Source organism: Leuciscus leuciscus (genome assembly GCF_965113295.1).
Source record: "Leuciscus leuciscus genome assembly, chromosome: 16".
Classification (NCBI taxonomy): Eukaryota; Metazoa; Chordata; class Actinopteri; order Cypriniformes; family Leuciscidae; genus Leuciscus; species Leuciscus leuciscus.
Genome location: NC_138740.1, coordinates 22802853 through 22825776, shown reverse-complemented (window position 1 = coordinate 22825776; position 22924 = coordinate 22802853). Strand labels below are relative to the sequence as shown.

The following is a 22924-nucleotide window of genomic DNA, read 5'->3' as shown; positions in this document are numbered from 1 at the left end:
CACCGAAAACACACTAGAAACCACATAGCATAACCGTAGTTATTTCTGGCTAATACAGATTACAAACCAATAAAAATAAAAATGAATCATATGCCATCTTTTTTTTTTATGTTAATGAGTTTATGGATTTATATGCCATTCAAAATCTAAAATAAGTACCATCATGTAGAGGGATAGATCTTTTTAATCTATAGAAAAATATTTATTTAAATTTTTTATGGTCATAACTGCAGATATGAAGGTCAATACTCCAGGCAAGAATATGAAGGTATTTGTATAACGAGGCATTTGAGGTCCAGAAATGAAGACGAAGAGCAAACGCTGTTATGGAATCATTCACTCACTGCTCCATCAATTACACAGGCGCAGGTAGCGAGAACCAGCTCACTGGTTAAATTGTACCAGTGTGAAGACCGTGTCACTAGGCAACAAGACCTGATCGCTTCCTTTGTTTGGGGTGAAAGGTTGGAAGTGTTCACACTAATCTCAGAGTTCACAATTAAGTAACAGAAGAGTGTCTTCCACCTCCATTCACTCCCTCTCTCCATTCAGGGGAACAAACCCCACCAAATCCCCCATTGCTAATGGAAAAGTATTTGCACTGTAAATTAAAGGTTACACTTTTTTATGCTTTGTACAGATCACTTTTGGGATGTCTGCAAACAGCTCAAATCTAATTACAGGGTTTGGGGGAGGGGGGGGGGGGGGGGATTTACTCGAAAAGCTGAAGGAACAAAAGAAGACTGGCCCATTGTGGAGTAGCTCTGTTGCGTCTCCAGTGAATCCTTGTCTATTCAGGCCACTCGTGGGATGGGGGTTAATCCATTACAGGGATACTTCAAGATGGGACACTCAATCACAAAGGGGCTGTGTGTACGTTTTTTTTTCTTTTTTCTTTTTTCTTTAATCATAGCTGAATATTCCTGTACATCACTGTTTTCACCTCCTTTTCATATCCTACCTCGCCCTCAGCATTTAATTACCAATGGTTATTAGCACTGAGATACAATGCATTCAGAACAGAGGCGGGTAATGCTTGTTCAACACAGGATGAGTCTCATTGTAGTGGGCAGGGGCGTCCCATCTCGGGTGAGTTTGGCGGACAAGATCGGGAGATTCCTGCTGGCTTCTTTTACAGCACGTGAATCACCGGGCCTACAGGAGTCCGTAATCTCTCCACAAAACTTTTATTTTCCTTTGGACATGTGCTGCTGTCTCTTCTCACAATGCGCATCAAAGCCTCTCTCTAGTCGAGATTCTTTTCCCCTACGCCATGCCAGACGGATTTAGACATCACTATTTTCTGTCAAATCTCCACTGAGAAACAATGCACGCTGCGGCCGTCATGCAGAGATGCTACAAATCCCTGTTTCCCCCCCACTGTACCTACTAAGCTGGAACGGTGACCCTCAGTGCCGCCCGTCGACTGCGGTGGGTCCTCACAGAAGGGCCACCGGCCTATGTTCCCAAGCAGATCGCTCACGCCGACTCAGTCAGTTGATAAAAGTGGAGCTCATTGTGGGAATTTATACTTCACCTAATGGCTAAACATTCTTGCCAACAGATGATTACTTCTGGGTGTTGGCTGCACGTCTGCACATGGTATCTATCAGCCAACTGAGCATCTCACCCACTGGAAAACTCATTTAGATCCTATCTAGGGAAAAAAATTAGTTGTGAAAAAAAAGGGAGAGAGGCCAGGCCGCTCTGCGCTTGATTTAATTTGGTCACTGATACAGAGTCCAAGCACTTGTGCCCTCTGTATTTTGGGAAAGGAGGGTAAAAAAATAAAAAGCTTGTGTTCAATAGACCTGGCGTAAGGACACACACACCACTTCAAAGGATTTAAGCGTCAAACAGGGTCTAAGCCGCTGCCTCTGCTGGAACGGCAAAATCCCACAAATAACACATTCAGATAATCATTTTCAGTCTTTTCGTTTAAATCTTACAGCCCTCTGAATAGAGCTTGAAAAGCTAAATTGACATGGTGGTCAAATGATTTTTGGGTTTAAAAGTCTGCTCCGTGTCACCTGTTATTCACCATGTGAGCTCTAAACACAAAGGGTAGTGCTGACATATTTCATATCATAGGAAAGGGAAAACAGTTATGAGGACATAATGTGTTCATGGGAAGCTGCTACTCATGAGGAAATCTCCATTTCAAAGTGATTTAAGTTCAAATAAAATTAGTGCATTTTGTACTAATCCAACAAAAACTTGAAAAATGCTTAATGCTTAAGGTGCTTAATGTATCTGATCATTCTCATGCTGTCACTAAAAAAAGATGGGAAATTAAGTTTGTTTGCACACCATTCAGGCACGACTAGAATGCAAATAATAGCAAGTTACGGCCAAGCTGCAATGAGGATAATGAAGGCCTACAGTAAACCAAGCTGGGTGCAGGCGGTCAGTGGGGCTCGGACAGATGGGTCCTCCGCTTGAGAGTGGGACAGCTTGCGCAGTAATGGATGTAGAATGAGATATGGGGATAGAGTCTGGCACAGCTAATAGTCATTTAATCAGCTGCAGCTGACCGGCACATGGACACCATTTCTGATGCCATGCTGTCTCAGAGCGATCCAAACCCATCAGCCTTCACCTACAAACACTACCACAACACAGGCAAGGGCTCCCTGTCCTGTACAAAATAATAACACTGAAAAACACTTTTGGATCAAAGCAATCGTCTTGAGAGTATTTCTTGTAAGTGCCCTGGTCCTGAATGTGACTTTCAGAGGCATCATGCACAACTATATATATAGTTTTAGGACCTGTTTACACCTGGTCACATCTGCTTTTTGACTGGTCAGATAGATCTGATTTGTTAGAACGGTTCCATTTACACCTGGCCAAATAAATGTGTCTCCACAAAACTAATATAAATCTAATCTTCAACTTCCAAACTACATGCAAATATGCACGTCAACGAAAGCAACAGATATGAGCTGCATTTTATTCATTCACTGGTAAGAATATTTAGTCTCACTATTTTTAATGAAGATTATTGTGTTTTAAGTGTCAGCGACTTTCAGTTTCATTTGCGGCTGTTTTCACGTTGGCTTGCTGAAGAGATACTTAGATATTCATCTGTAGTTATGCGTATTGCAGAAGTGTTGTCATATCTGGCTATAAAATGTCATATAGCCTATAACACACTCAACACTTTTATTTTTTAACATTTTGGGAGAAGTAAAATTTACATATGTGGTTTCAACAACCAGATGAAGAAAACTCTCAAAGGCACACGGTCATGGTCCTCATGGTTATAATGCTTCTGGTCACTTCTGGAGCGCCAGAGCATACAAAATAGCCTTTGTGGAAATTGAACAGGACGCCCAAACCAGCCCACATTCATATGAATTGGCTTGTGCAACTTTAATGCACACTGACAGGTTAATTACGTCACAATTAACTAAATGCCTTACAGCCGTTCTACTAGTAGCGGTGTGATTGAGTTAATAGAGGGGTATGGCGTGACCTGTGTTTACCGGTGGCACCGACCCCATTTGTGAGAGTGACAAGCTTGTGAAGGGGTTGAGAAGTGGAATCCTTTGGGCATATTATTTGGGGATATTTTCAGATGTGGGAGAGAAAGTGTTGGAGGGGGGCGAGGGAACCCGAAAAAGCGCTCTTTTCTCTTTCTCACTGTGCCAAAACACAGCCGTGTTGCTCTGTTCCTTTCTCTCGCTCTGTCAAAACTATTTCTGGCTTCAGAGAAGAAAGTGTTTACTCTGTGGCCTGGTTCACTGGAGTCACGCCGTGTTCCCACCGAGCAAATCCACCGTTCTCTCTCCAAAATGGTTTGCATATTTTCCCTGTAACACAAGACTTAAAAAGGACCAGAGGAAATCAAGAGGGAAGGGGGAGCCGCTGCTATTATATGTGGATTTACATGTAGTCAGCTGCTCGGCCAGTTCAAAGAAGGTGACAACTACACCACCGTCTATAACAGCTTCTGTGAATAGTAAACCAATAATGGATGTGATGTTTTGAGGTGGATCGCTGAGCTGGAAAGTCCTGGAAGCCTAACTGATTCATTGATAGAGATCTGATTGAGAAGACCCAGGAGCTTCATGGTCAGTTTCCTGATAATAGTTTTGTCAAAACACAATTCTGAGTTTCATAGCTTCTGCAGAAACGCTGGAACTCACTCCCCCCCCCTTCATCTCAAATCTTCCATCCAAACTGTCACAGCAAATAAAGCACCGCTGTGTGTGGTAAAGCACATCTCTCGGCTAGATATCATATCAGTGCTTCAGATTGAAAAGAGACATGCCGTTTCACACTCTGTAAAAGTCAATACCCCTTATTTAAAATGCACAAAAACACACAAAGACCCCTTCGGCAGTATTTATGAGTGAATTTTTCATTGCAGTCCCTTGAGATAAGTGATTGTGGAGTTGAAGTCTCTTCAAATTGGGCTGCCCTTTAAAGTAGGTCAGAACTGAGACTCCAGTAGCACTGGGGTTGTGCGTCAACAACAGCACATGATGTTGTTTTTCTCTCAGAGTCCTGGCACCAAACACGAGCGACCATTTATGCCTTAACCAACCTCTCCAACTGTCTAAAAGCCCCTGACGTCACAGGCGGCAAACACCTCGCCAAGGAATGCCATCAACACAGATCCGAGTCATTCGAAGAGCCACACTGTAAAGTTCAGGTATACGAGCCATTTTTCAGTTGACTCAAGTGCTATCCAATCTATGTTCTTACTTCACAGAGGACGATTAAATGCTAAATAAATAGAACATGTCAATAATTAGGCGAAACAAACTCGATTTATCAGTCTAAAATACTACAGGCTGTATACAAGGGCCCCTTTTTCTTCCAATCAACATATCACAGCAGCTGATTTCTCTGACATCAACAGAAATGAGACGAGCTTACAAAGGGATCCATTGAAGTGGCGGTGTTAGACTGGAATGAGGCAGGAATCGTGCCGACCATCTATAACTCAAACAAGTAGCCTAAACAAAAGGTCTTTTAACTAAGATTTGAACTACATTTTAGATATTTTAGTACTCAAGTAAAATATTTGAACATACTTGGCAACAATGACTTTTATACACACATACACAAACACACTCACATACATTAAAAATGTGTATTTGTGTGACAAGTCTCATGATCATCACGGCTGCATTTAATTGATCAAAATAGAGTAAAAACAGTAATATTGTGAAATATTACTACAATTTAACCATTTTCCATTATAATAATGTAATTTAATCTTGTGACGGCTAAGCTGATTTTTCAGCAGCCATTACTGAAGACTTCAGTGTCAAATTATTCTTAAAAAAAAAGAATCATTCTAATATTCTAACATTTCTTATTAATGTGGAAAACAGTTGTGGTGCTTAATATTTTTGTAGAAACCGTGATACATTTTCTCAGGATTATTTGATGAATTTAAAGGTGCTCTAAGCGATGTCACATGTTTTTTAGGCCCAAACATTTTTTGTCACATACAGCAAACATCTCTTCACCATCCACTAGCTGTCTGTCCCCCGAACACACTGTAAAAAAAACATGGTCTCCTGTAGACACCCCAGGCTCCACAAACGGCAAGAAAAACAAACTGGGCTAACCCGCACCACGAAACATAAACTGTTCCTGCCAATAACCGACAAGAAGGATTTGGGGGTGGGGTTTGGGGGGATAGTGCGCGGAGGATGATGAGGAGGGAGGGTCTAGCTAGCCTCCGTTTTGTTTGACAATACTTTAAACGTCAACAAGAAGTGACGTCACCCAACATCACTGAGACGCACCTTTAAGTTCAAAAGAACAGCTTTTATTTGAAATAGAAATCGTTTGTAACTTTATAAATGTCTTTACTGTCACTGTTGATCAATTTGATGCACCCTTGCTGAATTAAAGTATATACAAATAATCTGACAGACATATGCAGGTGGAGAAAAAACTGTTTCTCTCTTTAATAGGCAAATTTAAACAAATTCAATATCCTATCAGTCAGGACTCATTCCATCGTGCCTAATTTTGTTGCCGTTTTGTTATTGGCGTGTTATTCAATCATTGCGGCATCTGATTTTCCATGAATGGCTTTTCTTTCGTCATTCATGTATGCAGGTCGACTTCATGGGCTTTTCTCCTGATAGCGTTACAGGAAATGACCGCTGCTCCCTGTACTTCAGCCTTTTGCCAGACAAGCTGCCAACTTGAAAACCGAGACCTGGATGTTTACAACGACAAGAAAACTTTGTCCATCGTAAACACCACCACGCCAACAGCCGTTAACTATTTATAAAGAGGGCACAACTGCGAGTTACACATCCACTAGGGATGGTGTGGGGACAGAGATGCGGTTTTTGGCCTGTTAAGTAACACTGTAAGCATAACATAAGCATAAGTGGACGGCAGAGCAAAATCAGAATTGGCTTCGTTTCAAGGTTTCGTCACTCAGATCTGAGATAAGGTGAAATATAAACATTTTCTGTTGTGGTCCTTACGCCACCCTCGGAGTGTAGCAAAATGTGGACGTCTGCGGTGACGTTTTCAGGAGGAGAAAAAAACCATGAAGCAAATGACATAAAATCTCCCAATAACCCACTTCAAGTCTATCTAGGCTGTGAAAATGAAGCATATGGGTGAGCATATTGAGGGACTGTAGGAAAAAAAGCCAGCGTATCAAACTAGCCATGCGTTATAGCACATTTAAAATATAAGCCTGGTAGCCACAGGGGAGGCTGGCCTCACTGCTGTTCAGGTCCCTGGCAGGAAGACAAGTTTCACTGCCCATTTTTTTTTAACTCCAGACTCCAAATCTATATTTAGCCAGGCTTTTCCACTGGTATTCCTTTCTCTGATCGTTAGCCCTGTTTAACCCCTATTTACAATGGCCCCCATATTGGTCAAGGCTCTCGGGAGGCCCGGTCAGTGAGGGCACGGCAAGCCTTTTACGCATGTCTGTCAAATAAGACAAAGTGCACCCAACCAGCTCTGAGACCAGGGCCGAGCTGGGCTCGGTATATTGGATATTCGTGATAAATTCACAATGATTCTGTGAATCCGTGAATATCGAAGATTTCACTGCGCATTCATTTGCCAATTAAGTTTACTCTTTAGACTAATCTCACAAAAAGAACAGAAAGACATGTTTTAATAGCAATACTTCAGTAGGGGAAAAAAGCTAGTAGTCAGTGTTAATTTTGATGATATTACTAATGAAAATGGTCAACAAAGGATATTTTGATTTAGTCAACGATAAAAGCAAAGAAAAATGTACAAAAATGATTTCAATTAAAACATACTGCTTATTAAAATATGAAGATAAAAACGCTGAAATACTAATAGTGCACTAACAATAACCATGTTTTTTTAATAAGAAAAAAAAGACAGTTTAAGTAAGTTTCATTCTTGTCCATGAATGAATTCAAAACATTGATGACTGACTGATTCAATGTGTTGAAAACCTGCCTTTATTATTTTAACTAGATTTTCGATATAATTATTTCCTAAATGAAAAATTTGAACTGTTTGTTGAACAGATTTAGTTTGTCATATTACTACTTTAATATATATATTTTTTTAAATGTTATTTATTTCTGTGATGGTAAAGCTAAATCAGCAGCCATTACTCCAGTATTTAGTTCTAAAATGCTGATTTGGTGTGCAAGAAACATTTCTTATTATCTATGTTGAAAACATTTGTGCTGATTATTTGAGATATTAAGAATTTGAGATACTGTAGAAATCTTTTTGAACAATGTCTAGGTATGAAAAACATCAACTTTGTTCATATATAGAGAGTGTTTGCGGAAGTCAAATATTGAAGCCACAATGAACTGGGTTTAAAATGACTATTAAATCAGTGATTAAGAGTGTGAATTTTAAACTCGTGGCATTTTGGCAGCCATAAAACCTTTGCTTAAGTACAGTATGTCCACTTATGTATGAAAGCTTAAGTCGACAAGCTGTATTATTGACTGTACAAAAATTATGTCACTCTCAAGTACCTAGTTCCTAAAGGTGGTTCAAGGCCTCATGGGTGTAATGTAATGCATTAATGGTGCTTTCTATACTCAAATTGATCTAAGCAAGCCAGACTGTTATGCTGTGGAGGGCTAGACACGTTTGTGCTAGAACATTCTCCCAAGGGCAGATAGCGAGGGCTGTCTGGAAAGTGAGGAGTCATAGCATGGCAGTGTACTGAGGGCCACATGCATCAGCACAGCTCTTGTGTCCAGCAACCCAGAAGAGGTTATCATATCAGGGTCAGCTGCACCAGCGCATACCCCACTCAGGTTGCCACCAAGAATGTAAGCAGAGGAGGAAACCGGAGAGGTCTTCCTTCCATGCCACAACATTGTTTTGAAGGCACCTAGTAAACAAAGATTTAACCAAGCCTGACCACGACTGCCCTGTTCCCCATAATTAATCATTTGTATGAATAGAATGACAAGCAGGTATGTATGTGCGTAATTGTTGGGGTTGGTTGCCAGCTTTACTCCGTAGCTGGTGGCTTGCCTTTCACCTCCTCCAGTAAACGTTTATCTGTCACCGCATATCCCAAGAAGTAGTTGGACACCTCTTCAAACACATGATCGAGAATCAAAGCTTTATCCGTTTATAAATAACCAAGGTTGCTGATTGTTTACCATGTTCTGCAAGTAAACACACACAGCTAACTTTTTGTCCTAGAACGCAAATGGCTTACAATCTGACATTCTGTATTACATTGCTTGTGCATGCTTGGCAAATGTTACATTGAAATTGATAATTTGATACAATGGACTTATTGTGTACATACATGTTTTTACATTGTAGGCTACTTATAAAAATACCAGCATGTAATTACAGCTGTAATTCATTTATGTAATTACATTTGTAAATATAGCTGCAAGCAGCAATTAACAGGGTTCAAGCTTTTTAAGACCTTCATGCCAACTATGTTGTTAAGGTCTAGGTCAACCTGAAATGTAGGGCTGACAGCCTGACACCATAACATATCCATGACGGAGAATATGCTAAAACACATTCACAAAAGAATGAAAGGCTTAAACAATAATACTTAATATAGACTAAGGATGCTTACACACACATGCACACATTTTGTTTTAGATACAGATACAGAAATATATGATGTAAAACACCTCTGTAAAACACAATTTTCAGGTTTCACATTACTCTTAAATGTAGCACAATTGTCAAAACTAACGTTTCAATAGATATGAAGTGATGGATTTTGATAAAATATGATTGTAAATGTTATAATAGTGATTTTATCATTTCTAAATATGAATTATAGAAACACAATAGTAAGTAGTTAATGTAATAAGTAGTAGTTATATATATATAAAAAAAAACTATTATAACCAACAGAGGATCACTCATTAGTTTGCTTACATTTAAATGTATCCGTTTTAAGTGTCAGTTTGTCTCCACTAAAGCATGGCACATTTTCCATGTTAACTCCATTAAACATGCTAACACACACACACAATTTGTTGTAGATGTAGATATTTGAAATAAACGATAGTTAAATAAATGCTTATTTCAGGCCATCCATTTAAAATATAATTTTCAGGTGTCATTGCAATCATAATATGATATTGCAAAATATGATACATAAAATGAACAATTGAAGAGGTAGCCTAACATTTGACAAAGTCATTTGTAATGTTATTTTAATGATTTTATAAAATTTTAAAATTGTTTCAAATGCAAAACAGAGCAGAGCCAATGAGTGCTATCCTCTGCTATTGTGTGGTGGTTTTGTGTTTTAGATATAGATATTTAAACCCTTTATAGGCAAAGATTGCAGATAGCCCCAGATTATTGTTAAACATTCACTGCATTTTGGTCTGGACAAACTTGAGTCATTAATCATTAGAAAGATTAAAGACTCAAGCTTTAATATTTGACCTCTGTTTATGATAAAACTAGGTTGCATTGACATTTATTCCTTAATTTATGTCAGGATGGCAAAATAATCAATCTGTAATGTATGATATTTGAAATAGAATATCAACACTCAAATGAATTCACTCATGTCTACTGCGGTTTATTTGTGTTCATATACATGCAGACAGAGTCCGTTAGGGCACTTAGTTCAAAAGTGTGCATATTTTGAGAAATACTGATTTATTACCACGTTTGCAAAATATTTTGTCATATAGAATACCCTTTTTATTTATTTCCTACTGAATTATGCGATCTGAAGAGCTGAAAGAGCGTTCAGAGCGAGCTCTGTCTCTCCTCTTCCTAATTTGCATCAGTTTATGACTCGTCGAACGTTCATTTGATCGCTACAGCTGTCAATCATTGAACTTGAGTCAACATAACCATAATCCTGCCCTTTGCAAGACGCTGTCCTGTAAATTTCCTTGCCCTGTGAAGAACAAACCAAAGAAACATTTCTACACTTGAAATAAGCTAATAAACACACGAGTAAGATGGTTGATGGTTTGTGTGTGATTTTCATATGAATAAAGAATGTTTACATTATACATTCTAAACAGGTGTAGCGATTAGCCACACACTGTAAAACCCAACAAGTTCAGCTAACTCAAAACATTTGAGGACACCGATTACCTCAATTCAACTAATTTGATAAAAAAATCAATAGTTATGAGTACTCTGAACTTATTTAATTGAGTCCACTAAAACAAGGATATTTCTTAATACACAATTAAACTTCACTGCATTCAAATACTTTATATAACTGAAACTTCACTACACTGAGTAAAACCACTGAAATTACAAACTTTAAATGAACTCAGAGTGCTTGCAGTTACTGCTAGCTCACAATATACCCACACAAAGTCAAATCCAATAACTTAAGCTAACTCATAACATTGAGGACACCGATTACCTTATTTCATTAAATTTTTTAGAACCCAAAAGTTATGAGTACTCTGAAGTTATTTCAGTTGAGGTCACTAAAAGAAGATATACATTGCAGTCAAGAAATTAAGTGATTAAAGTGATTCATTAAGTGATGATTGAACATTAGTGAAGAACACCTGCTGCTAACAAGCAAATCATTAAAGGAACGAGAAATGACAAAAGAGAAACACAGAAACTACAACTGACTTCATCCACAGCCTTAGATGAAATCAACTGAAGATAAAAGAGGAAGTTAAATCTCTCAAGATCTCAGCAGAGGAGGATTAAACAACTCCACAAACAGCATTACCAGCTACACTTATTACTATCCAGTTTGACTTGATTTCTGTCACGCGTCTACAGAAGTTGTTATTGAGAATCAACAGAGGTTTATATGTTGATGATTTATTGTTTCATTAAAGTTACCATGATGGAGATTAGTGTTTGCTTTAGTTGGGCCCTTGACCCTTAAATTTATAATACAAGTTTTTCTCTGGCTGCTGTAACTGTGTGTTTATAAAACACACTTGTGGCACAAAAGCCAAAAGAAAATATAATCAGGTATTTGATGGTTGTGTTTTGATGATAAAATTCATTGCTGAACAAAGAATGCTGATCCTTGGAAAAATTAACAATAACAATAGGGTTTCAGCGCTGCGCGCTTGAACCCCTAATAAAAAGGGCCTAATATAAAGGCCTATAAAAAAAAAAAACAACAACTATAGGGTCTCGGCACTTGATGTTTGAGCTGCTGGTTACAAAAACTTTATCAAGCATTTTAACATGTACATCAGAGAGGAAAAAGACAGCTTTTTGCACTTTCAGGTCATTTATCATGGAAATGTAGTGTTTTTGGCTTGATCAACATTTTTTAGATTACTATAGACCTAGAGAGTCCCGAGAATTGTGCTGTCGTGGTTTTAGCGAGGTTGAGCCAAAAACCTAGGACTAGTTCGCCAATGTAGGTTTTTGAAATAATCTCCAATATTTAACGAACGATTTGACGGACAGCGGCGGTCCTACAGGCAAAGTAGCTAAGAATGAGGAGTTCTACCATGCGATACGAATGTCGTGGGCATGTGCGAAAAATCGTGCGATACGCAACCCTTTACGCATGTGAAAAACGTGATGGTGCCCCCTGGTGGCCGATTTCTTTCTAATTTCTCACAGGCCTCCAGGGCCGTGAGTCAAACAGGCCCAGCGAGTTTGGTTCTGATCGCCCTCCGTTAACCTCGTCTGATAGCTGCTCGAACTTCATTGGCCGGTTTTTTTTTATAGATACGTCAGTGTCCGCATAGACTGTCATGGAACCACGGACAAAGACACCGCAAGCCGATTTTCAAGTCAATCGGACGAACGGTGAAGTGGTTAGAGCCATTTTGACGTTTTTTTCCTGTTATAGCTATTTTTCCTGTTATATCCTGTTATAACACCAAGTGGCCAGTTGCCGCGTCCTTTTTCACACATATCCGAGGCATGCATTTAGGCTAGAAAAGCTAGAAATTTAGGCACCGTAATAATTTCTTTCATTTCTCTAATTAAATGCAAATGTCTTTCAAAGGATGTGAGCCCTCAAAGACAAACTTCCACATACAGTAGCAGAGCGCACGTTTGAGTGTGTTTGATGTGTGCAGTGTGGATTGGTGTTTGTGTTGCACCTGTGTGGATCTGCCGGTGGGCCTCTAGAGCGTCTTCCTTCTGGAACTGAGCTCCACACTGGTCACAGACGATGGCTTTCTCACCAGCTACAATAAAGAAAAAAAACAAACGCATAAGTTATTCAATCTACATCCTTCTGGGGGTCCTCAAGTGCTGCATGGTGTCATAGCTCTTATTTGAACCCCAGGAATAGTTGAAATGATTCAGTGCCTGTGAGTTAGAAGTCTGCTGGATTCGCTTCAATAAAACTTGCTGGCAAAAACAGTGTTTACAATGTGTTTTGGAGGATACATATGCCAGACGCTGATTTTGTGTGCACTCTGCATTTTAAGCAATGCATCATAACAGGGATTTAGCATTCAAGGCACTCTTTCAGTAAAAATCACACAAACGTTGTCAAACAATTCAAAATAGAAAATAAAAACAAGAAGCCATGCATTTGACATCTGCATAGCAAGATCTGATGTTGCAACAGGACACGAGGAGGAACTGCGAGACGACAGGATGTTAAAATACCATCTGATCTATAAATCAGAATTAAGCCGAAACACTATTGCATTGCCATTTACACAGTTTATCTGCTCAATCAAATGGGAGTTTTTGAAATTTTTAACAGAGCTGTCAGCTCTCATTGTTGTTTCTTACCACCTTCACAGGCACAACAGGAAGTCATAGCTCAGATAAAAAAAAAGCTAGCCAAAGTCCATTTCGCAACCACTGTAAAGTTACAAAACATACTGTACTCTCAGTTAGTAGGAAAGTAATTGTTTTTTTCTCTAGCAGATGATGCCACTCAGCAATAAACTTTTAAATGTGGCACAAACAAGTTCCTCTTAAATGGCTAAAGAAATCAAACACCACTATTACAGTACCTGTGGTCACATCATGCCACTAAATGTTGCACATATAGTGGAACTGTGAAATACAAACCTCAGAACCTGTTACTTTGGTGTATTCAAACTCAATTTAACGCATCAACCATGAAATGCTGTATCTTGACTTCTGCAATAAGTGTTGAGTCAATTGAATGTTTACAGACAATATAAGTTACATTTTTTATTCAATTAGAACAGAACAGAACAACAGACAGACAGACAGACAGACATCCAGACAGACAGAGAGAAAATCAGACAGACAGAAAGAAAGCCGGACAGAACGACAGAAAGAAAGCCAGAAAGAAAGCCGGACAGAACGACAGACAGGAAGAAAGACAGACAGGAAGACAGACAGACAGGAAGACAGACAGACAGGAAGACAGACAGACAGGAAGACAGACAAAAAGCCAGCCAGAAAGACAAAGCCAGCCAGACAGACAAAAAGCCAGACAGAACAACAGACAGACAGACAGACAGACAGACAGACAGAAAGCCAGACCACCAGACAGACCGAACGAACGAACGAACGAACGAACGAACGAACGAACGTACGTACGTCAGACAGACAGACAGACAGACAGACAGACCGCCAGAATGCTAGACAGACAGAAAGCCAGACAGACAGAAAATACAGACAGAACAGACAGACAGACACAGACAGAACACCAGATTGACATTTGGCCACGAAGCAGGAAGGTCCAATAACTAAAGTAGCTTGAGATAGAGGACCAGCGGGACATTGATCACCACCTTAAGTGGCAGAGAGGGAGAAGCCAGACCCTACAACCCACCCCACAACATAAACGACAGCTTATTGAAGCAGGTCATTATCTCACAGGGGGTGACAACATCCAGCCACCCAGCAGGAGCCTGCTTCCAGGCCCGGCAAAAGTCATGGAATTAAAGTGATAAATTCTAGCCTCTCCCTTCAATAGCGACTTTCTTGTTAAGCATGACAGAAAGAAAAAAAAAGGAGAAAAAATGTGTTAAGAAAAAACACCTTCCTCAAATTTGGCAGCAATCATACCCCACTTTTAAACCCCTTCCCACCAAAGCCAAAAAGAGAGAGGAAGAGCTAGAAATAACTGCCTCTCCAGCAAAAAAAAAGAAACAACAACAAACAAAAAAAAAGAGAAATCGCTCTCTAGCAACTCCCACTTCCTCCCTCCTTCTCTTGAAGTTGCCACAGCGATGCCGAACCTGACATAATGGGTCCTTACACAACCATGGCTCCCAACAAGTGGAGGAGAGGTGCCACGTGCCAAGGGCCCCGTTCCTTTTTCACTTCCCTTCTCTGAACGTATTGCACAACTGAAACTGGGATTCACTGTTTCCGAGGAGGACGCCGCGTCGATCAGTCTTGTTTGCATCGGCCGTGCACATGAATAAAATGAAGCGAGTGCAACCGGAGCCTTTTTTACGGGAGCTGCGGCAAACATCCAGCTTCAGATTACCCAGCAGTGGGGCCGTGCTGCCTTTGTTGATGAGTCCCTGAAGAGAGTGATACTAGAGCACAGCTGTAATGGAAAGACCTGTGAACAAGCACATTGTCTAATGCTATAAAGGTGGATTCTCATCACACACTCTGATCAGACGCCCCCCCCTTGTCGCTTGGAAGCAGGAACATGAGTAGACAAATACAGCACAAACAAAAAAAAAATACCCTTGCTGTTCGGTGAGCCTACACAAACGCGTTATATAAGACAGCACACTCCGTAAAAAAAAAGAGCTAAAAAAATCCATATAAAAAGGAAAAACAGTGCCGTCAGAACAATGAGTACAGACAGTGTGCTCTCCCTTTCCTTTAGCGGTAACGAGCTGTGCTGTACAGTTTTATTTACACTGTCCTCTTATCAGTCACAGAACAGTACGGAGACTGCCAATTGGAAAGGACAGCCAGGAACTGTGTGTTCCCTCACGACTAGATGTGTACCGCAGGCAGAGCAAATTTTTTTTATCAACCAAGACAAAAATGCTGGGAGACTGCCAGATTCCCCTTTTAAAAATGCACACGTTCACGCAAGCATGCCGGCGTAGACGCATGGATGAGTATATTTGTATAGCGTTGTCAGGTGAGCCACTGGCTCTTAAAATTAAGCATTTCGGGGCCAACTGACTTTTTTAGTTGCCAAAGTACAGAATCGCTTGATATGGATGGTTGTTCAGAAGCGCTGTTGTTTATCAAAATCTATTGCAGGGATTGAGTGTTTACATGTACGCACACACAGACACACACACAGACACACAACAAAAAACATTGTTAGATCAGCTGGTATTTGTAAAAGCATTGCAGGAGACAAGTACTAGTGTATACATTTTTTTTTTTTACTGATGAGCAAAGTCTAATATTTTATTGCTAATTTTATTTGTTATTTTATTGTAACAAATTTGATGAATTTTATGTTTTATGTTATGTTTAGTCTTATGTTCAGTCTGACAAATCTAATTGTACACATAACAGTAATGGCTCTGTGTTCATTTTCAATCAGACATAATTGAAAAATGGTTCACAGTTCAGTAAAGGAGTCCGTTGAGAACTCAGTAAAGGCTCTGAACGATTCACAGAGCAAATGAGTCTGATTCAAACCACTAACTTCATTGGAAGTATGTTTAATGAATTGTTTAAATTGAATCATTAAAAATAACCATTCATAAGTCATTGTGTGTTGCACTGGTCCAAAGCTTTGATGCCTTGTTATTTGCAAACAAAATACACTTTAAAATGTGATTAACTAGGGTCATCTCACGTGACGATATCTGACGAAATTACATATCGATGCACTGATTTTCACTAACAGATCTAGATTTTCCCTTTTTTTCTGTAACCGTTTACGCAGACACACAGCTCGAGAAATAGAGCAGCACAGATTTAATTTCCAGATACTATACAGTAGATTACGCTCAGAAAATGAAGAGAAGTCAGCTGGTTAATATTTATATAGCCTTCACAGAGAACAGAAAGAATAGCAAAGGAGATAAACACTGAGGATATCTAGGCTTCTTCTGATAGCTTCACGGTCTGGTGCGCAGACAGAGGACGTCTCGGGACAGACCAAAGCAGACAAATATTGACTTGACTTGTGACACACTTTCACATCAAAGACGCTTCTAAATTTATCTGCTCAAAATGAGCACAGTGTTGCACATTCATTCACTTGTTTTTTAGCCTGCATTAAAGCTCTTAATCCATTTTGCCAGTAGACCAATTTATCTGGCCGGCAGGTCACACTCAGTCCAGCTCTTTTCTCTCTCTCAATGTATAACACAGTCATTTCAGCTGTCTAGCCCCAGATATACTCAGGGCATTTCAGTTCACAAAGATGCACATACACATACAAGCTGGAGACCTATTAGTAACATACAGACGGATGCCTATGCAGTGTGTGGGACTCTTGAACACATGCCGTCCAATACACATGCAGAAACAAAACAAATATCAGCAACAGGATAATGCCTGTGTATGACCCTGGTGTGCAGCAGGCTAACCCTTCCACTGCAACAAAAGGTGAAAGGTTCCACGTGTTTTCCTCTTCCTTTCTCGCCTCTATTTTTTTTTTTTTTTTTAGGCCATGGTCCCTTAAATTATGACTCTGGGCAGCTTTCCCAATGGTATAGTTAGAGGACAAAGGGCTTTTAGAAGTGGAGGAAACAGGAGCTGGGCTGGGGAGGAACCTGTAGGGTTAGCCTGGTGTGAAGTGGCAGGAAATGAGTGGAGCCTCTAGCATCTCACCATGATTTGCCTCTATTTAAGCTGCCACCAAAACTGAGGTGGGATTCTCAGAATTGCTGCCAACTGCACTGATGCCAGCACATATACAAGGTGATGGTGGCAAGTATACAGTACATGATATGGAGTCAAGTCCGAGCCTGGTTATTAATTACTTTGGAAACACTTTAAAAATAAGGTTTCATTTGTTAACATTAGTTAAAGGGATAGTTCGCCCAAAAATGAAAATTCTGTCATTAATTACTCACCCTCATGTCGTCCCAAACCCGTATACCATTTGTTCTTCGCAACATAAATGAAGATATTTTTGATGAAATCCAAGAGCTTTCTGACCCCTCCATAGATTGCAACATTATTACCACTTTCAAGGCCCAGAAAGGTAGTAAAGACATCGTTAAAATAGTCCACGTGACTACAGTGGTTCAACCGTAGAACCCAGAAGCGCTGCACTGTGTTTACCAAGTGAACAGCATCAGAGACTGACACGGACGAGAAGAAATTGTTGTTGAATAAAGTCGTTATTTCTGTTTTTTGTTTTTTTTGCACACAAAAAGTATTCTCGTCACTTCATAACATTAAAGTTGAACCATGTCTTTACTACCTTTCTGGACTTGAAAGTGTTAATAACGTTGCAGTCTATGCGGGATCAAAAAGAGCTCTTGGGCCCCATCTTACACCCGGCGCAATGTAGCGCCAAGTGCGACGCAAGTGTTTTTCGCTAGTTTCAGTCCGACGCAGTTATCACTTTCATGCCCTGCGCCACGTAGTTTAAATAGCAAAAAAACAAGGTGTGTTCTGGCGCATTGTTGGTGCATTGCTATTTTGAGGCAACAGAAATAGACTGCGTCATTGACCCACTGAAACCATGTCTAAAGTCAATGGCGCAATTGTTTTTTGTTATTTAAAGAGCGCGTTAGTAATGTGCGCCTATAGGCGGGTCCACAATACGCACAGCAGCACACAAACATGCCAAATACTTAAAATAAAAGGATTTCAATGTAAAAGCTTATTATTGTGTACATAAAGATATGGTGGAATCCGGCTTGTCCCGTAGATGGTCTGCTAGCGCACTTTAACCTTGCGCACGAGCAGTTCCGTTCGTGCTCTGGAGACGTGTTCGGTCTTTCCACTATCAAATTCCGTCATGTAAATAGCGAATCTGCCATGGCGCGAGCGCAACTGGCATTTAAAGGGAATGGGAGATGAGACTCTGATTGGTTTAACGGACGTAAATCCCAAAACACACCCATTACTCATTATGAGAACAGGGACAACCCTTTTAGACCATGTGCCTGGTGCGCCGACCATTTTTCCCGTCGTTAAACTAGCAAAAGTGGATTCGGAAACGTGAACTTGTGCCGTGCGTTCATCAAAAATATCTTAATTTGTGTTCGGAAGATGAACGGTCTTACGGGTTTGGAACGAAATGTGGGCGAGTAATGAAAGAAATTTCATTTTTGGGTGAACTAACCCTTTAATGCATTAGGTATCATGAGCTAATAATGAAGAACAATTTTATAGTACCGATTAATCTAGCTTGATGTTAATTCCACATTACACTACCATTTAAACATTTGGGGTTGGTAATATTTTTTTTGTGTTTTTGAAAGAAGTGTCTCCAAGGTCACCAAGGCTGTACTTATTTGATAAAAAAAATACAATAAAAACTGTAATATAGTGAAAAAAGAATACAATTTAAAATAACTGTTTTCCATTTTAATACCTTTTAAAATGTAATGTATTCATGTGGAAACTGTGATAACTAAGGATTCTTTGATGAATAGAAAGTCCAAAAGAACAGCATTTATTAGGGGGCAAGCAATGAAAGTGCATAGGCACCTCTTGAAATTGTTAGCGTTCTTATTATTATTCCGTATGGAAGTCTATGGCAGCCCATAGAACCGCTTGTGGGAAAGTTATGAAATTTGGCACACTGATAGAGGACAGTCTGAAAAGTCACCAGAGCAAATTTGGAGTCTCCAACTCAATCCCTCTAGTGCCACCAACTGTCCAAGGTTTCACTTTTGAACCACAAAGGCAAGAAACAAAAATCTTGTTCCTTCTGATTCCTTGGCTAAAGACAAGTGTTTGCACCCCATGACGTCATTTTCCGTCATGAAAATCAATCCGCCATTAAGATTTTTTTTGAAAAACCTACTTTTTTCGAATTCGTCCTAGACGGTTGCTCCGATTTTCACGAAAATTTAACCAGATCATCTTCAGACCATGCCGACAGAAAGTTAAGCATTTCAAGTTCGTCAAACCATTCTCGAAAACCTCACAAACATATCTTCCGTAGCGCTTGTGAAAACAGAATAAGGCTGTATCTCTTGCAAAACCCATTGGTCGAAAGTGATAATCCATTAAATCATATTTTTAATTACTGTTTATATGATTTTTCAGCCATTTCGCCTAAAATCGTCTTTAAATGTCATTAATTGCTCCTTGCTGCAGTTGGTCTGACACTCCCAGCCACGTTGGCATGTCTTATCGTCTTCTTGCGCCTGGCCCCGATAATTGCTGCTAGCAGCTATATTTTGAAATAGTAATCATTTGTAACATTATACATCTTTATTGTCCTTTTTGATCAATTTATTGCATCCTTGCTGAATAAAAGTATGAATTTCTATAAAAAAAAACACTCACTGCAAACTTTTAAACCGGTAGTGCATAATACATTAACATTTCTCATTGTATTATTTAACCAGCAAATACTATAACCATTAACAATGAAAAATTTTATATTTACTATTACTATAATAAAATTATTTACTTTATTACTATATTATACTAATTACTATAATATTATAACATTTACCTAGATTAATGATGTAAAAAAATATTTTTTTCATTTCATGACATCTATTGCATTAACTAATTCTAACGCATCAAACCTTATCGTAAAGTGTTATTATATCATGTATACAACAACTAACCAAGAATATTATAAAGGTAAAGAGTAGGGATGGGTCATGATAGATGACTAGGTCATACGCATGGAGACATATCTGGCTGTGTTTAAGCATCTCGTGCCATGAAAGTTGCATGTTTTAAAACTGCATTACTCGACTAATTGTTCATGCAATCCAGAGACAAGTCAATTTAGAAAATCTGTAAATGTGATAGTAGTAAAGAATAAAAAAGGTGTTACATAAAAAGTTAGCATGCACAACGAGAAAGAAAGGGCAAGAAATGATCTGCCTTTGCTCTGCTGCCTGATCAATACCTGTGAGGTTAGCTGAAAACAGAGCGATACCTCCAGCCCTCTTTTATTTATCACAGGAGAACCTGAGAGCCTGACCATGCGGTGAACCCTTTCCCTAAACGACCACCGAAACTTCAACCAACCACTGGATGCGACAATTGAGCCGTCTTTACAGTGTTGTAAATGCCTTTACTGCTGGGCGCAGAGCAGTGGGAGGCCGGTTCTGCTCTTTCCTTATTTGCCTTTCATGAGCAGGGAGGGTGAATCCAGGTCCTGAAATATAATTGGATGGGTCCATATCAATTTAACAGTGGTTTTTAAACTGTGGTCCATGGACCACTAGTAGAATTCCAAGAGGTTCATGAGTAGATTGACTAAACTAGACTAAAATAAAATAAACTAACTAAATGCATTTAGTGGGTTAATTATCAATTTTATGTAAAGGTCAATCATGTGAAAAATTGACACCCACTAATGTCAAGTGAAAAGTGAAATAGAGAGTGAATGCGTCTCAAGGCAGATACGAAAGCAGATATGAAAATCAAATTGGGAAAAAAAATTAATCCTAGGCCTTCTCATTTTAAATTATGGTTTGAGTACTTAAAGCGGTCCTGAGCTGTGACAGCGATGTGAGAAATGCTAACTAGTAACTGGCAAAGTGCTAGCACAGTAAAATGAGTGGTACAGAAGTGCTAGGCAGTCAGTGTCAGGCTGCACATAGTTAACAGAGCCCATGTATGCTCCACAGGTCAATAACCTGTAAAGATTTAACATTTAGTGCCCATTATTTCCTGCTTTCAAGTCACACATTGTCAAAGGCACTCTCTAGTTTATTAAGGTCCAGGTCAGGAGTGTGGGGGAGGGGCGACGGGCTACACAACGACCTATGGAGACAGCAACTAGAATGCAACCACATAGTACGGGTCATTTTTAAACCATTCCACACTTAACAGCATGCAAGAGGTGTTACGGTTTCCAAACACACACGCAAAAAAAATCTAATTTTCAAAAGAACAGCAAATAAGGCGGCAAGTTTGAGTGACTCCAACATGGACCAAAAGGAACAACCGCACGGAACGTGGTGCACATAAGAAATCCAACTGAAAAAAAACAAAAGGAAAAGCAAACAGTGAGTTTAACCGCTCTCAGGGACAGTCATTTACATTTGTTTATCACTTGATTTAAATGGATTCGTCTACGAAGAAAAAGTTAATCAGCTTCAGATTCAAGACTGGAAAACAATCCAATTGCAAACTTTGTGGCGTATTTTGTTTCATGAATAAACGACCATTAGCTCAGCGTGCCAAATGACACCAGCTGGCCCTGATTTCTCTTTCCATTATGTCACAAGATTTTTTATAATTTTAAGACAGCAGGAACCATCCTTGATTTAAAAAAATAAAATAAAGGGGAAGAGAAAGAGGGTGATGGCAGAAGAAAAAAAAAGAGGAAAAAGTTACTTCCATAAACTTCTTTTCTACACAAACGTCAACTGCGCGACACCCCCTTTAACTTCCTCACTAAAACATTTTACAACGTCCTCACACTCGTTCCAGATCCACTGACTTCCTCTTCATCTTCTTTCGCTCTGCATCTGCACATTCAATTTCTGTACAATCACAGTTACAATCTGCATTGACTAAACAGGATATTGATATAGCTACTAGCTGCAAACATTCTGTTTTTTTAACAAGCTCCTATTGGAAGCACCTCAAGCACTATTACAAGTTATATAATATGATGCTTTTCCAGAGAACATTTTTTTTTTCTTCACAATAGCCCCACAGTGTCTCAGAAGGTTTCGCCCTGTCAGTAGATGCCCATTAAACATTAATTACTCGTGTCGCTGCAGACAGTTTCAAAGTGCCTGAGATAGAGGTGTTTTTCTTCAGCGCTGAAATTGTTTGGACGGCCCGGGATTAGTATTCTGATCCACAGACGTGTTTGCAACAGTAATAACACAATATCCACGGCTGCTTTTCATGTTGAACCTCCCAGTGGAATGGATAGCATAAAAGCAACCCTTGTGTGTCCTGGCTACTTCCAGATGGGACTGCTTTTATCTTTTTTTTTTTTCTTTTACATGAAAGCGCCGTCGGCAGATCTTTGCTTAGCGTCTGATTCACTCTTCAGCCAAAATATGAAAGTTTCAAAGAGCATTTCATAAGGGAGCTCTTCCATAAATGGGATTCATAGCTTTTTAATCTGCGCTAAGAAATTGATCTAAAAGTTTCCCAAAGCAATCGACCGAGCTAACGCAACACGATGAAAAAACGTGCCTTGGAGAGTATTTACTTTTATTGCTATTACGCAGAAAACAAATCATATTTCATCCAGCATACACCTACTTGCGATGATGCTCTCTATGTTGTACTGACCCACAAATATACAGAGGAATAACAGGATTTTCTTAGGTGACTTAAACAGTTCGGCTTATAAGACCTTTTTTTGTTCGTGCTAAGGGGGCGGAGAAGATGTCATTAGACGTCAAAGCATTCAAAAATAAAAACCTCACTGCTGCCACATTTACTCAGAAAGAAAATATGGAAACATGCTGTACACGTCTATACACGGAGGATATAAGATGTAAGGGTCTCGAATAAGAAGCCCCCC

The 22924-nt window shown here is 39.5% G+C and overlaps 1 protein-coding gene across 2 annotated transcripts in view; it reads right to left on the bottom strand.

Moving 5' to 3' along the window:
* zbtb16a (zinc finger and BTB domain containing 16a) overlaps positions 1 to 22924 on the bottom strand; it is a 107852-nt gene that overhangs the window by 28012 nt on the left and 56916 nt on the right. For both annotated transcript variants that reach the window (XM_082141139.1, XM_082141140.1), the window contains exon 4: positions 12504 to 12590. In XM_082141139.1, coding sequence (XP_081997265.1) covers positions 12504 to 12590 — 87 coding nt within the window. The remainder of the gene's footprint in view (positions 1 to 12503; positions 12591 to 22924) is intronic.